The sequence below is a fragment of the Erithacus rubecula genome (genome assembly GCF_903797595.1).
Source record: "Erithacus rubecula genome assembly, chromosome: 2".
NCBI classification, from domain to species: domain Eukaryota; kingdom Metazoa; phylum Chordata; class Aves; order Passeriformes; family Muscicapidae; genus Erithacus; species Erithacus rubecula.
Window position 1 is genome coordinate 66,628,553 of NC_136685.1, and position 14,394 is coordinate 66,642,946.

The 14,394-nt window shown below is 37.8% G+C and overlaps 1 protein-coding gene across 1 annotated transcript in view; it reads right to left on the reverse strand.

Annotated features, from left to right (window-relative positions):
• Nucleotides 1-13,989, reverse strand: part of ACTN2 (actinin alpha 2) — a 67,420-nt gene extending 53,431 nt beyond the window's left edge. The window contains 2 exon segments of the mRNA XM_079298391.1: nt 13,587-13,601; nt 13,607-13,989. Coding sequence (XP_079154517.1) covers nt 13,587-13,601; nt 13,607-13,690 — 99 coding nt within the window. The 5' untranslated portion in view covers nt 13,691-13,989.
• Between the last annotated feature and the right edge of the window lie 405 nt (nt 13,990-14,394).

A 14,394-nucleotide genomic window follows, 5' to 3' on the forward strand; every position in this document is an offset into this window, starting at 1 on the left:
CTAAACTGAGCATACAACTCACCTCATAGATATGACCAAACAGTCTGCATGTGTTAGCAACCTTGTCACTTACTCACCTGGCCTGGGTTCAAAACACTGACCTAAAAGTGAAAGGTTCCCGTCAGCCACACAATCCTGACCAATAAATTTGAAGTCCATCTTCAGCACAAGGTTATCTTTCATCATGTGCTGGGGTGTGGGAGCTATCAGAATATTCCACTCAGAAGGCTTTGCAATACTGAAACTTTTAATTAATAATGTCACCACCTTGCTAAGCAGTGCAAGTCGGATTTGTCTTGGATGTGAATGTCTATTTTTGCAGTACAGTTTGCTCATTCACACAATATGCTTGAATCCCTGGAAAAAGATGGTCCCAACAGCATCCAGGAAATACTCTATGAGAATCCTTTGTCCAAACACACGAGTCCAGCTGTATTGTGTCAGCCCTGGGTAATTCATAGTAGCCAGATGGAGTAATAGGGAGCAATCCCTTGCTGTTTGTAATGATCTTACCTCTTCATTTTCCCTTCTACTTCAGTAACAATATGCATGACATCACTTACAGTTACACAACAGTCTTTTGATGACTCTGCTCTCTCTGCTTTTTATGTACACCAACAGGTATGTTAATACCTTGTCATAACAGAATTAATACCTCTGGATTTTGGATTACATACTATTATTATTCAATGCACATTCTCAATATGGAAGATTGGCTTTAAGAGAATGGCAAATACAGGTATAGTCTGTGAAGTAAACAAAGTTCTCAAATTACTAACAAATTTCCAAGTTATAATAGCCCCCATATTAAATTGCATTCTCCAATGAGAGTGAAAAGACAGACTGTGAGTAATGACTGAGTTCTTGCTCTTCTACAGCTTTCTGTACAACTTCTTTCAAGTTATAAAACCTCTTTACATGTCTAAAACCTTTATCCCACAGTAGAGGGGAAACATAAATACATTCCATGGACTGAGACCTCTAAAAGCAGAATTAGACGGGCTCTGTTAATCTTTACAATGGAGTGTAATTTAGTCTCATGTACATTTTGAAAACTTAAAATGCTGTAGAAAGTGAAAGAATTTCAGTCCTCAAAAGATAAATATTAGTGAAAAAATTACCTGTGAATCAAGTATATTCAGAACTTGGTTCTTACATGGCAGTAAAGCTTTAAAAACAAAAGCAAAAGTAATCAATGGACAACACAAAAGCAAAGTTTTTTATTATCTATTTTTGGTCAATGGCTTTTATTATTTCTTTTCAGATGTTGCTTTTGTATTTCCCTCAATTGAAAAGTTTATTAACATGCTAATCTCTTTAAATTTGTTTCTAGCATTTATTAATTCAACAATTACCAAATCATGGGATAATTTTTTTCTTGCTACATGCAGAACTGCCAAATTTTCACCATCAAAATGCCTCCTACTGAAATCTGTAGAAATAGAGATGCATCACCCACAAGGACCTGTGCCTTTCTGACAGAACCAGGGTACTCCTACACAGCATGGCAGGGATCCAGCCTGAACCTCTGAGGACTGCCAGCTATTTGCATAGCACAACAGTATCTTCCTCTAACAAGGTAAGTTGATTTTAGAGCTTCCTATCCAAATATTCTCTGCTCTGATACACTGCACTTTGCAGAGCTTGCATGTACACTCTATAAACAAGCAAGCCTGATATTACAACCTGCAGCAGTACAGCTACTAACATCTTACACAGCATTCCCGATCACTTTACACTGCAAAACCTCACAGTGCATGCGTAGAAATAAATTCATTTTTGCCCAGTTGCCAGGGCAGTAAAATAGATTTGCCGCTACACTGCACAAAACTGAGCGCGGCAAAGACATTTGCACGTTTTTATGAGTTCTAATGGACTCTGTCATCCATGTAATAAAGACTGCATCTTTGCATTTATACAGAGGTACATATTCACATCTCATAAAGTACTGTCCTAACCAGTCAGGCAGGGCACTAGAGACCCAAGCAGAGAGCTTGCAGAGCATGAAGTGTGTAGGTTCTGTTAGAAACTCTGAAGTACTGATGCACGCCCCCACCATGCACCCTCTCTCTTGGTCTCTGTAGGACTTTTAGATACAAATCTTGGGTGAACAAAATTAAGACAGCTGATACTTTTGAAGGCTCAATTAATGGAAAACAGACCTATGTGCATTGTGGTGCTTTCTGGGTCACTTTTGAGCAAAGTGACATTTGGGAAGTCTCATTCAAAATGCTAGTTAGACAAAGGATCTAAATACTGAAAAACTGAGGGTAAAAAAAAACATAGGAAAAGGCATTTCATGTTACAGAACCAAAATATACAACAAAAAGTTGAAATGTGATAGGGTCAAAAGAAATGCACCTGGTTTTATGTGGCTCAGAATGAATTAATTCTGGAATACCACCTTTCCAGTATTTCTGCTTCACAAGAGTATCAACAAACTAGTAGGCCTCTTCAGGAAAAGATTTGCATTTAAAATGCCAACAGGTTTGGAGGGAAGTGTTTCAGCAATGATAAAATATCTGAGACCAGCCATTTTACTGTTTTCTCTCTCCTTCTATATTCTTTACCAATTGTCCACTTCTTCACTGTTACAGAAGAAAAGAACAATCTCTGTTTCATTTGCCTTTCCCTGTGGGAAGTAGAAAATGAAGCATAGGTAATCCCAAAAAGGGATACTGTTGTGGATCTGCAAGGGAGAAATCTCCAAGTGTAGGAAGTCAATGTCCCCCATACTGCCTAGGGCTTTCTCTCAAGTTTATTAAACAAAGAACATGCATTACCACTTTCCTATCAGTGCCAAATGAACCTTCTTAATAAAGAGATAGGATCTCCTATTGTTTCCATCCTTAGGTCCTTCTTCCACCAGCTGTACCTTACAGTGTTCCTCCTGGTTTCCCAAGAGCACATGAACTATCCCAGATGGTGCTGGCTAACGGTTTTGTTAAAGCAGAAGCATATTTTAATGGCCAAATACTATTTAGGATGAGATGAAAGAAGCATTCACACTTTACAGTATGGAAGGAACTAAAGGTATGCCTGCTGGAAATAGAAGGATTAATTAAAGTAGGCTAATCCAGGATTTAGTTGACTGGATTTCCAAATGTCTTTCCTTTGCTTTCTCTGTTGATTTTCTTCACCATGCTATCTTTATCTAGTAATTATACACTACATTGCCAGGTGAGCAAGTAAATCCATTATAAATTTGTCAATACAGAGTCAGAGTGGGATAAAACTATGTTCTTATCCAATTTAGCAATATTCTTTAAAGCACTTCCATAATCATAAAAGCAGGTCTTCTGACAGATATTGAAAGTTTTTTCAATTTTACCCTCATCAGAACACACATCCATAAGTCTCTGACACTAATAAATGATAGGAAAATATGTCAATAGTGAGATCCTAAAACATTTACACAGTAACTGTAGTCTTTGCACTCTGTTATGCAGTATATTTGGAGATAACCAAATCTAGTTCCACTTGTAATCTAAACTAAGGTTTCAGTTGAGACTCATAGAGAAAGGAAAACCTCATACATTAATTCCCAATTGTGCAGCAAAAGGCTCCTCTGTGGCATACGTGCCACATTACTCAATGCAGTATTTCTCAACACACAAAGCACATAATCTGTCCATGTGAATTACTTCACTATTGTAACTGATGACTAAAACAAATTTTTATTTCATGCTTGTTTCAAGAAACTGATTTTTAAATAATTTAGTTATTTCTGTGGTGAAATATACCACTTAATCATACTGAGTTTAATTTGTTTAATTATTTATTTTTAAATTTTAAATATTTAATTAATTATTATTTATTTTTAATTATTTTTTATGAGGCATTATCAATAGAATAAAATTTTCTAAAACATTTAAAATGTCCTATAAGAAAGCAGACTTTCAGACAAATTTGGGTTTCTAAATAATATTTAGTGAGGCTTAGGTTCCTAAATTATTTATCTTTTCTTTAAACCAGAATAAATATCAAAATATAACTTGGGATCTTTGGATGACTTGATTGTATATGAATAAGAAATTTAACTAATTTGTTCTTGAGCACTTAGCTAAGAATAGATGGGTAAATAAGCAATGATGAGTGTAACTGCTGAAGGCATAAACAGCAGTTTTAGACAGTTTGTGATAAACAAACTGTTTTATGCTTTAAATAAACAGTTCTTTGTTAATAGTGTCTCTCTTCTCAACAGGAGCTATGCTAGGACATGTGCTTGGTCATGGAAATGAAGGCCTTAGACAAAAGGAAAGAAAAACAACTTCAGCCTTATGTCTGGTGTTTTGCTTGTCTTTTAGAGTAATGCCAGATGGGTGATAAGTGCATTGTACATAGTATGTGCATGCATAGGTACAGCTGCTTGTGGGGCTGCACTGCAAACTGCATTACCAACATGATTTAGGATTAAGAAGCATTAAGAAGGGGGAGGGTATCTTCATATTTCTTCCATGATCTGCTATAGAGAAGATCATTGTACCAGCAAATGAAGGAGACTAGAAGTCTATGGATAGTAGTAGAGTCAAAGATGATCAGCTACTCTGCCAAAAAAATGTGGTGAAACTACTCTCCAGAAACAAACTGGAGATGAGCTTGGAGTACAGGGGTTTTCATAGCTCAAATGAACTCCTGTAGGTGAAATAATACCCCAGAACTACACAATCATTTATAGTTGGGTGTTTGGGGTTTTTTGCTTTTCTTAAAATACGAATTCATTGCAGCTGGGTACCAGTTTTCTTCACATTAAAGAGTGCAATGTCTTAAGTCTTGAAGCAGTGAAAAGCTACACTGGTGCCAAGATTAAATATAAAACAGAGTTTAAAAAAATCACTTAATGCTAGATAGTTAAGCCTCTCTGTAACTGCCAAAATGCAGGCTGATTTTCAAAAGTGCAAAATAGACAGAAGTTCCTCCTGACGTCAGTGGAAATGCCTGGGTGTTCAACACCTATAAAAAAATATGAGTGTTTCCTTAGATGCTTAAGGAATAATCATGGATGCTAATTTTAGCCTAGGGTAGTCACCTTCCACAGACTCCTGCTATGGTAGTGGGGGTGAGCAAGGCTTTTCAGAGGGGCAGTTAAGATTAGAATCTGTCTGCTCTAAATTAGGTTCTGCAAGTTGTCAAAGTAATGGATGGCTGTAGTTCTTTAATTTACAAGTTTTTTGAAGAGAAATAAAAACAAACATCAGATTTCAAGTTGAAGGAATTCTGGCAGGTAAGAGCACTTTGGAGGAAGCATTTGAAGTAAATGGAAAATCTTACTCCTATCAAGTACAGTAAACACTTATCACTGCCATCTGCAAAGTCAGCACACAGATAATACAACCACTGTTTTGGAGATGAAGACATGGACAAAGAAATGCGTTCTTATAACTCAAAAGTGGGTAAAACCAGGACCAGACACAGGAGCAGCAGTGTCCCTTCTTGCACTTTAGGACATAAATTTAGGATTTATTTTCTCCCCTCTGTGCACACTCAGAAATTTTAGGTCCAATTATAGAAACTAACTAAAAATCAGCCAGACAGCTGTCACCTTCTGCTTCCCTCTGGCATTCAAAAGTATGAAGTGTATTTCTACAAGCCACCATTTCCAGTAGGAGACATTTTCATAAAAGAAGACCATTGCATTTCAAAGCCTTCTGCCTCTATCTCTTCCTGCAGAGCAGTAACACCTGTCCTGTAAGCCTTTCACACCAGTAGTTTGAGGATTACTGAGACCACGCTGCCTTGATCTGTACTGAAGTGTTCCTTGTAATGCCAGCAGGAAGAGTTACCACAGCTTCTGTACAGAAACAGGCACAGAGGGTGATCATAACACTGTGTTTGCTGGTTAAACAATGTGAAAAGATGAACCTTCTATCTTTAAATATATGCCAAATTTTATCATGTAGAAATAGAGCATTGGATGGGACCTGCATAGTTATAACATATGCATCAAGTCCCTCAACCTGAGACATATTTCAAACCACAAATCCAGTGATCTAAGAACAAACATCACACACACTTATCACAGCATTTCATTAAATGGTGCTCCCCAAACACTGAAGATGTGATAATTACCCCAAACTACCAGGAATGAAATTTAATTAAGGAAGAAATGGAGTGCTCAGTGTGAATACATTCTCCTTCGGGTATCAGCTGACAGTAAAGAATGCATGGCTATAAAGGAGATATTCACCCAGAGTCAGCAACTTCTCAGTGCTCACAGTGGAGGAATACCACATCAGCTACACATTGTTTATCCCAACATTATGGCTCAGAAGAAATTATGCTTGGCAGTAAAGCCATTGAAACTAACTCAACTTTGCCAACTGTGTAAGCACTTTTATATTTGTGTATTTGTAAGGATATAAAATAAGACACAGGAGGGACTTTTTTTACTTGGGACAAAGCAAAGCAGCACAAATTTCCATCTAATTTTATTTCATTGACATGTTTCTTCCTGTCTCACATCTATCTGCATTCCAGCTGCAAATCCAGTCCATTCTTCTGTAAGCAGGGTCTGCAGTACAATTTCTAAAATACTACTCATATCTGCATATTCATCAATGTTTGCAAATAAAATCTTAAGGCTCAGTCTTTTTTAAATTAATCAGTAGAACTGTACAGTGCAATTCAGAAATCATTAGCTAAATTAAAAGTCATTTAATAGATCAGAATTTATGCAATAGTGACCAATTCATGTGAGGCATTTGTTGGCATCTCATTTTTCCATCATAATTATGGAAATAATGATAATATTATTATAATTATATATAAGATAATATATAATGATAATAATGATGTCTTTTATCTCATAAGAGGACAGAAGTGTTTTAATGAAAGATTTTGACCTGGCCCCATTGGCTAAAAGTAGCCAAAATTCATTTTGCAAAGCTGTTTTAGCTTAATTTGGAAACTGATGATGGAATCATGATATTTTCTTACGGATATTCATTAGTTTACAGAATTTACCACAGCTCTGATTTTGTTCGCCCAAGGCTGAAGACCTCAGAGGTCTTCCAAGCAAACACCTTCTATGTTTCTCTCTTCAGCTCTCCAGTGACCTAAACAGAAATTCAGGCAAGATGCAGACATCCCACCCTCAAGAGATTATTGCAAAGTCCACTGCTTAACACACAGCTCTTCTCTAGCTCTTAAGCACATTGGTGGCAGCTTATGGAAACCCACTTAGTTCCATACTTTCTTCCAATCCTTATTGTCTTACTAATTGGATCAGCACATCTACATCTACAGATATTTTACTATACAAATTTCAGGAGAGGTTGTGGTGCATGCCTATGAGGGAAGGAAGCAGGTAGCTGTTGCTCCCCATTATAAAATGGATCTTCTAATTTATTTTCATCATATGTTGCTAGCAGATATATGGCAGTCAATGGTAATTAACAGCTAAACTGAGGCTGGGAATTATCGATTTGGCAACACTTGAAAGCATACAGAGCCTGGAATGAGTCAACATTGAGAGGTTCATTTGAGTTTAAATAGAAAACATAATATTGAGTAATTTATTGACTTCTCTCACTTAATACTGGTAAAGAAAACCTTCCCATTCAAATTAAGCACCTATATAATCAATTCTAGTAAAGTGAATTTCATAATAGTTTTCTCTGATTTTTCCTTTATATACCAGCACCACAGTATTCAGGGCTGCACACCTTATTGATAGCTTCCAAGACAAAGTATAACCATTCCACTATCCTTTCAGCATGTTCCTCTCAAGCACCATTCCGTGCAAGTAACATCAGCAAGAGGAATTTACCATGTTACTATTTTAAAAAGCACTAATCTCTAAGAGGTAAATTGTACAGAACAAGCCATAAACATATCTCCTATTTCTACAGAGACTCTTGCTCTCATGGCAGCTCTTCATAGGGTAAGAGAAATTGCCACTCCATGGCCTTCTGTTGCATCAGTGTCTAATACTTGGGACAGTTACAGTACATGCTGAGAAATCAAGACATGCTGTGGAAGAAAAAAGAAATTATGTTTGTCTATTGACTTCCAACTTCTCAGGCAGACCTTCTACGGGGCCATCTCCCACTGAGAGCACACACAGCGTGTAAAAGAAAACAAGAGATGTTCTTTGTGTGTTCTTAATGCTAGAGCTTTTGGCATCCGCTGTTTGAAAAGAAAATCCTTGATGCACCCAAAGGAGGAGCATCTGGCCTTGGAATGCTGAAACTTACATTTTGTAAGGTGTACTCTTTATCTACAGTAACATGTATCATCTGGCAAGACATTGTTATTCTCTACAAGACAGCCAAATACTTGCTGAACACTAGGAGAAAAAAAAAAGTCTAAAAAAGGTGAAATTGCTGGCACTTCTTAATTATTAATACTAATAGAAAATCCTTCATTTCAGCCAACAGAATTCACGAGAAACCAACATATTACTAATTATCTGCATAAAAGGTAAGGGAGGGAGAGAACTGCAGTGTAGGACTCCGCATATGAAGTAGCATATGCTACTATGGCACATGGTTTTTCCATTATCATTCTGCTTTTGACTCTGGATGATTTTCCTCCTGGCATATTCAATCCCATCCTGAAAGCAGTTCTAAAGCTACTCAACTCTCTATAAGAAACATAAGAAATATCCTCTTCATAAGAAATACACAACTGCTAACAGGTTAATACTAGGAAAAAGCAATGAGAAGCTTCATAATCTCTTGGAAAGGAGAGGACCTTTTGCTTCCCTCACACCTCCTACATTCATGTTGAGACCCTGCTCATGTTGCTCACTTGCAGAGGGGAATCCGTGCCTTCTCAACAATCCCACTGGTATTCCAAGTGGGTAAGAAGTGCTACCTCAGTAAAAACCCTCTAGTGGTGGTTTCTGTGTCTGCCATGCGAGCCTAACCCCAGGCTCATTATCCAAGAAAAGATTCGTACATGGTTTAAAACAAACAAACAAAACCAAACCCAAACCAATTTTATTTCCAGATAATCTCAGTAAAAGAGGAAGACTTAGGATAGAATGCCCTCTACACATTGCAGATATTGTTATATTCTCCACAACAAGGATTTCAATCTGGAGCCTGTAAATCCATGAAAAGTGGTTCTGCAGTGCTTCATTTTGCTGGTAGCATCCAGCCTCTCCTGATAGCACTTTTTCTGCCTTACATTTAATTTTTCATTCATTCATCCTTGCTCATTTTTCTCATCCAGTGAAGAATGAAGTTGTTTCTTTCCACTATATCTGTCCTCTCACTCACCAGTAGAATTCTTACAGGAAGAGGTTTCTGATAAGAAGCCAGCATAGATTCCATCCATAGAAGACCAAGCAAACTTTAGAGTAAATCTGGGATACTGACTGTAACTCTATTTATAGACTCTGAAGTCAGACTGAACACAAGGTCAATTTCTCTTTCAGGCTGCAATGAACCTCTCAAACTGCTGGACTTAATAAAGCTGAAGCAACATAAGAAAAATAAGAACTTTGTCCATAATCCATAGTTCAGGTAGCTCCTGCCAATTTGCCATACATGTGACTCCCATTTTTCTTTTATTTTTATTTTTTTGCTTGCAAGGACAACAGGAGTTATATTACCAGTCAAAGGAGGTAATGCAGATAAATCCTTATAGGTCACACTGGAAATGTAATCTGATATGTACTGCTAAAGACTAAAAAGATACAGCTTTTTTCCTTAAGAATTTTTTCCAAAGTCCTCACTCATGCACAACATTCAGTGTCATCAAGAAGATTTGCATTCTAAAAGAGGGCAATATCAAGGTAAACAAATATTTTAAATCTTCTGGTTTCTTTTATATCAGTTTCAAAAAAAAAAAAAAAAAAAAAACCTATCTAAATAGTCATCATTTACATTGACATCTACATTAAAACCCTTCTGCATTAACAAAGCAGTGGTACCAGGGCTACAGAGCAAGCTAGAATAAGATAATTCATCATAACAATGTCAGTAAGGCAAGGAACAGGTTCCCAGTTCTTTCCTTACGTGTGTTTGGGCAATAGCAGCAGGCATCTTAATGACTGCAGAGGGCACATGTTAAATAAGTGAGCTCAGTTGAATGCCTTACAATACAATACAGAAGTCCTGAAAAAAGGGACCACACTTGTTTCACAACCTTGGAAATCTAACAAACCACATTTCCTGTCAAATTTTTTGAAAAGCACACTTACTCTTATAATTACTTATAGCAAATGTTGCATATAGGCAAGAGCTCTGTTTAACACATGGCTCACCAAGCAGTGTTGGCAGATCAAAAACATTGCAAAAATACAGTGTTTGTGCATTTCTGGTAGCATTGCTCTGCTTGGTTTCCCAAGAAATGAGTTGTTCTTTTTAGTTTATTGAGATATGGGGTAGTGAAAATTAAAAGAGGTTTGTGGAGTCAGTTGAACTTTTCTTAAAAGCTTAAGAAATAAATTTATTATGAAGAAAAGAGAAATTATGTTTTAAGTCTTCCATTATAAGCTAGTATAATTTCCACTTCCACTCCAGTCCAGCACAATAGAGACCAAAAGACAGTTAATCTCTAGTCGGACAGACCACAGAACCACCCATTTCTACCAGTTCATACAGACATCTCTGCTGTCCTCTTTCTACCAGTGAGAAAACTGAGGTCAGAGGTGAGCTGACCTTGTCCAGGGTTACAGAGCAGAATGAAGAAAATGATCCCACCGTCTCTGGCCAAGCTTTCTAATTTCCAATGCTTTTTTTTTTTTTTCTGCATAGTACTGAAGAAATAAGGGGCCACTTCCACAGGTCTTTCAGCTGCTGTTTTAGCACATGTGGGCAGTGGAAGTGTAGTGGGTCAACGAGCAGACTTCAGAAGTCTCCCATCTTATGGTACACATCTATATATTCAAAAAACACAAAGGCCATGATTCTCTAATTATTTTCTACTATAGACAGCATGTCCATCCAAAATACAATTTTTGCTTTCTTTAAAGTTGCTGTCTGAAATTCCCAACCGCGTTTAAGTTTTTGCGAAGAGCGTTTAATGTACAAATGCCAAATTGCTGCATTTTCTTGACATCCTGAGTTGACACATGCTAAATGTAACCTCAACTAAGTCATTTAAATTGTTGTTCACATTCAGAGAGACAGTGCTAAACTACAACTCAGTTTTCTTTCCTGTAGTGTTCTTCATATATTTTTGGACATCTGTGACCACCAAGGAGCCTGGATTACAGCAGACCATAATACTCTACAAACCATGGATATAATTAGGCGTCACCTCCATTGTAATCCTATGGACGTCATCATGTGTTACCAGCATCTGTTGACAGATTTCATACCAGGCATATCACTGAAATGGCAAGTCTGGAGAGGGCAGCCCACAATAGAAACAATGGCATTTATTTTTGGTTTGTTCCAACACTGCCTAATAGAAAATATATGCTGCCAACTGCCAGGGCTCCACCAAGATCACTCCTGAGTATTGTATTACCAGTTAGAACAAAGATCTGTGCCCATGCACTTGCCATCTTCACCTAATGAATAAGGAAACTAAGAAAGCACTTTCTGCAACTGCCTTAGCACAAATTAGGAAAAGATAGAAGCCTTGACATTCTACAAAGTTGGAGGCCCTTTATAATGGAAGTACTTATTTTTCACGTAATAATAAATTCAGATTTCTTTCCAAGATAAGGAATAAGGATCCTCTCTTGCAAATTTTATTTGATTATGGTATCACATTAATATTAAAACTGAACCCTTGGAACTGGCAACATTAAGTAGCAAAACCACACTCTCTACACTATGGAATCAAAACAGTCTGCTTTAATTTGACAGTGTGGAATTTTGACTTTCTGCTGTAGTACTGCCTGATCAGAGGACTGGAAACATAAAACTTTCAATGCAGTTTAATTGCTCCCCTCTTTCCTGTAAAAATCAAGACTTACTGTAAGCATAAGAACATCTACCTAATCCAAATTGTCGTTACTTTTTAACATCTATCAGCATTGAAAGAAAACTACATTAGAGTGCATTAGTACCCAGTAACTTGTCCATTTTCTTTTAAAAACAGCCTTCTCTGAAATAATGGAGAATTTAATCCTAATCAGATGTATCACAACCTCTTACAGCTGAGCAGTTTCAAATCACTAAAGCACTTTGGCACTAAGATAATTTTCATTCTCATTATAGAACACAAAAGTATAGTTCACCATCTGAAGACTGTCAGTGTTGATGAGTACAACTTAATTATTCCTTAGGAGTTGCAGCAGCTGGTAGATCAAGAAAAGTGAACTTCAACTTAGAACAGAACTTCTCCTCCTGTCCTCACACAGCAGGACCTGAACAGGCATGAATGCAAGAAAATGAACAAAACCAGCTAAAAATAACAGAAGGAGGGAGGCTACAAGCTAAATCTGAGAGGGAAATGTTGCTTCTACAAATGTTAATGGAAAAGCAAACCCACTGGCCCCAACTATTCTAACAGCTCTTACTTTTATAGTTACACTTCTACAGTATAGCTTTTATAGAAGCTGTGAAAGTGGGATAGACTGTCACAAGATCTAAATAGGCAGCTTCTACTTAAGCTGCTCATCTAAGCAAAATACATATTCAACCTTATTGTCCAGAGCACTGTCTCTCACTCCCTCCCTTCTTTCATTCTTGTAACCAGCAGATAACCTTTTAATCCCAGATCTGTCAGCTGTGACTTCAACATCACCTTTTAAACTAGGAAGCAATAAATCCTTTGCATTATTTCATCTTTATTTTCCATATGCTATTTAAAACTTAATGTTATAAAATAAGATATTGCAAATACTACTAAAGTACCAAAGCATTGACATGATTGCTGCTGGGATCATAACTTCCATCTATGTTCAGAAAAAGAACATGGACAGTACTTGGTGGCACAATAGTTTTCTTACAACTACAACGCAATAAGTATTTCTGCTAAAGGTGTGTATTCTGAGGAGTTTACAGACATGTTTTTTTTTTTCTCCCAGAAAGTGAACTGGCATAGAGGAACTTAATCATGACATACAGTTTTCCAAATATAGCCTGGATATATTTACAGCCTGGATTTAATTCTATATTTCATATAATTCTATGGCAATATTTTCCTTGTCAGGTCATTCAGTCAGCATGGAGATAAATAACAAATTCTAATAAGAGCTGACTTGCAAGATCACAATTTCAAAGCAACTTCTCAGTCTGCTCTCAGAAATACTGCAAAATTTCACTAATTTTGAACCACCTCATTCATCTCTGTTTAAAACTGCAATTTACTCTTTTACACATATAACAATTCAGAGTCTGCTTTCCAAAAGGAAGACCCAGAAAGTGAAAAGTTACTGAAATATTTATATATAGATCTAGAGATATTGACAGAATATTTGCAGTGCAATATAAAAATAAACTCAGAACTCCCATAAATTATTTTCGTCTGACATAGGTTTCACTTAAGAATCAAAAAGTGAACGCTTTATCCTAAAAATATGGCAGAGCTACTATACATTATATAAATGGCTTATACAATGTAAAATACATTTTATTAGAACCCCTTGCTGTACAACCCCGACAATTCCAGAAAAAGCAAGGCAGTAAGATAGGGCATAATTCCACACAGAAGCACACAGATACACGTTATTTCCAGACCTTCCTTTGCTGTTTCTCCATGCTGGGTCCAGGAGCAGGTCCCTGTCCCATTCTTCTTCTTGGGTCATGTACTCATCTTCTTCGTAGTTGTAGGTGTACTGCATGTTTGTATCTATCTGATTCTGCGTTCATGCTACCTGGGGGACAGCTTCAGCTGCTGTGGCTTCTACTACGATTTAAGTTTAGTTTACTTGCTGAGAGGTTGTAGGCAGCAGTGTCCTTTTTCCTTCTTTTTTTTTTTTTTATTTTTATTTTTCCGAAGGTGACAGGGAATGACTATTGACTAATCTTGCTGAGAGCAGAGGCTGAAACTGCCAGGCAGGTGCTGTCCTGTGGTGACCTTCCCTGCTGTGTCCCTGTCTGCTGCCGGTCCCTGCGGCTGACCCTGCGAAGGAGCCCAGCGCGGCTCCCTGCCGCCGCTTATTATCCCCGCCGGGCCGTCACGTGGCGCTCGGGCGGCGGCCCCGGCACCGGGCGGGCACCGGGCGGGGGCAGCGGGCGGGGAGCCCGAAACGCCCGCCCGCCTGCTCTGCCGATCTGGTGCGCACCTGTCCTTTGGTTTGGGCTTTTTTCTCCCTTACTGACATGTATTCCTGCTCCCCAACACCCGCCTACGACCTGCTGAGGTTCGACATCGCTCAGCGTTAGCCTGAAGTGCGTGTCCCGCCTTGAGCCACTTCGCACTTTCAGAATAAGGATTACACGAGCCAGCCCAGAAGGACGCCCAAGCGATGGAAGGTTTTCCAGTGCAAATAGGTCTGGAATTAACCAGACAGCATGGAAGCACAACTTTAAAAAGCGACACATA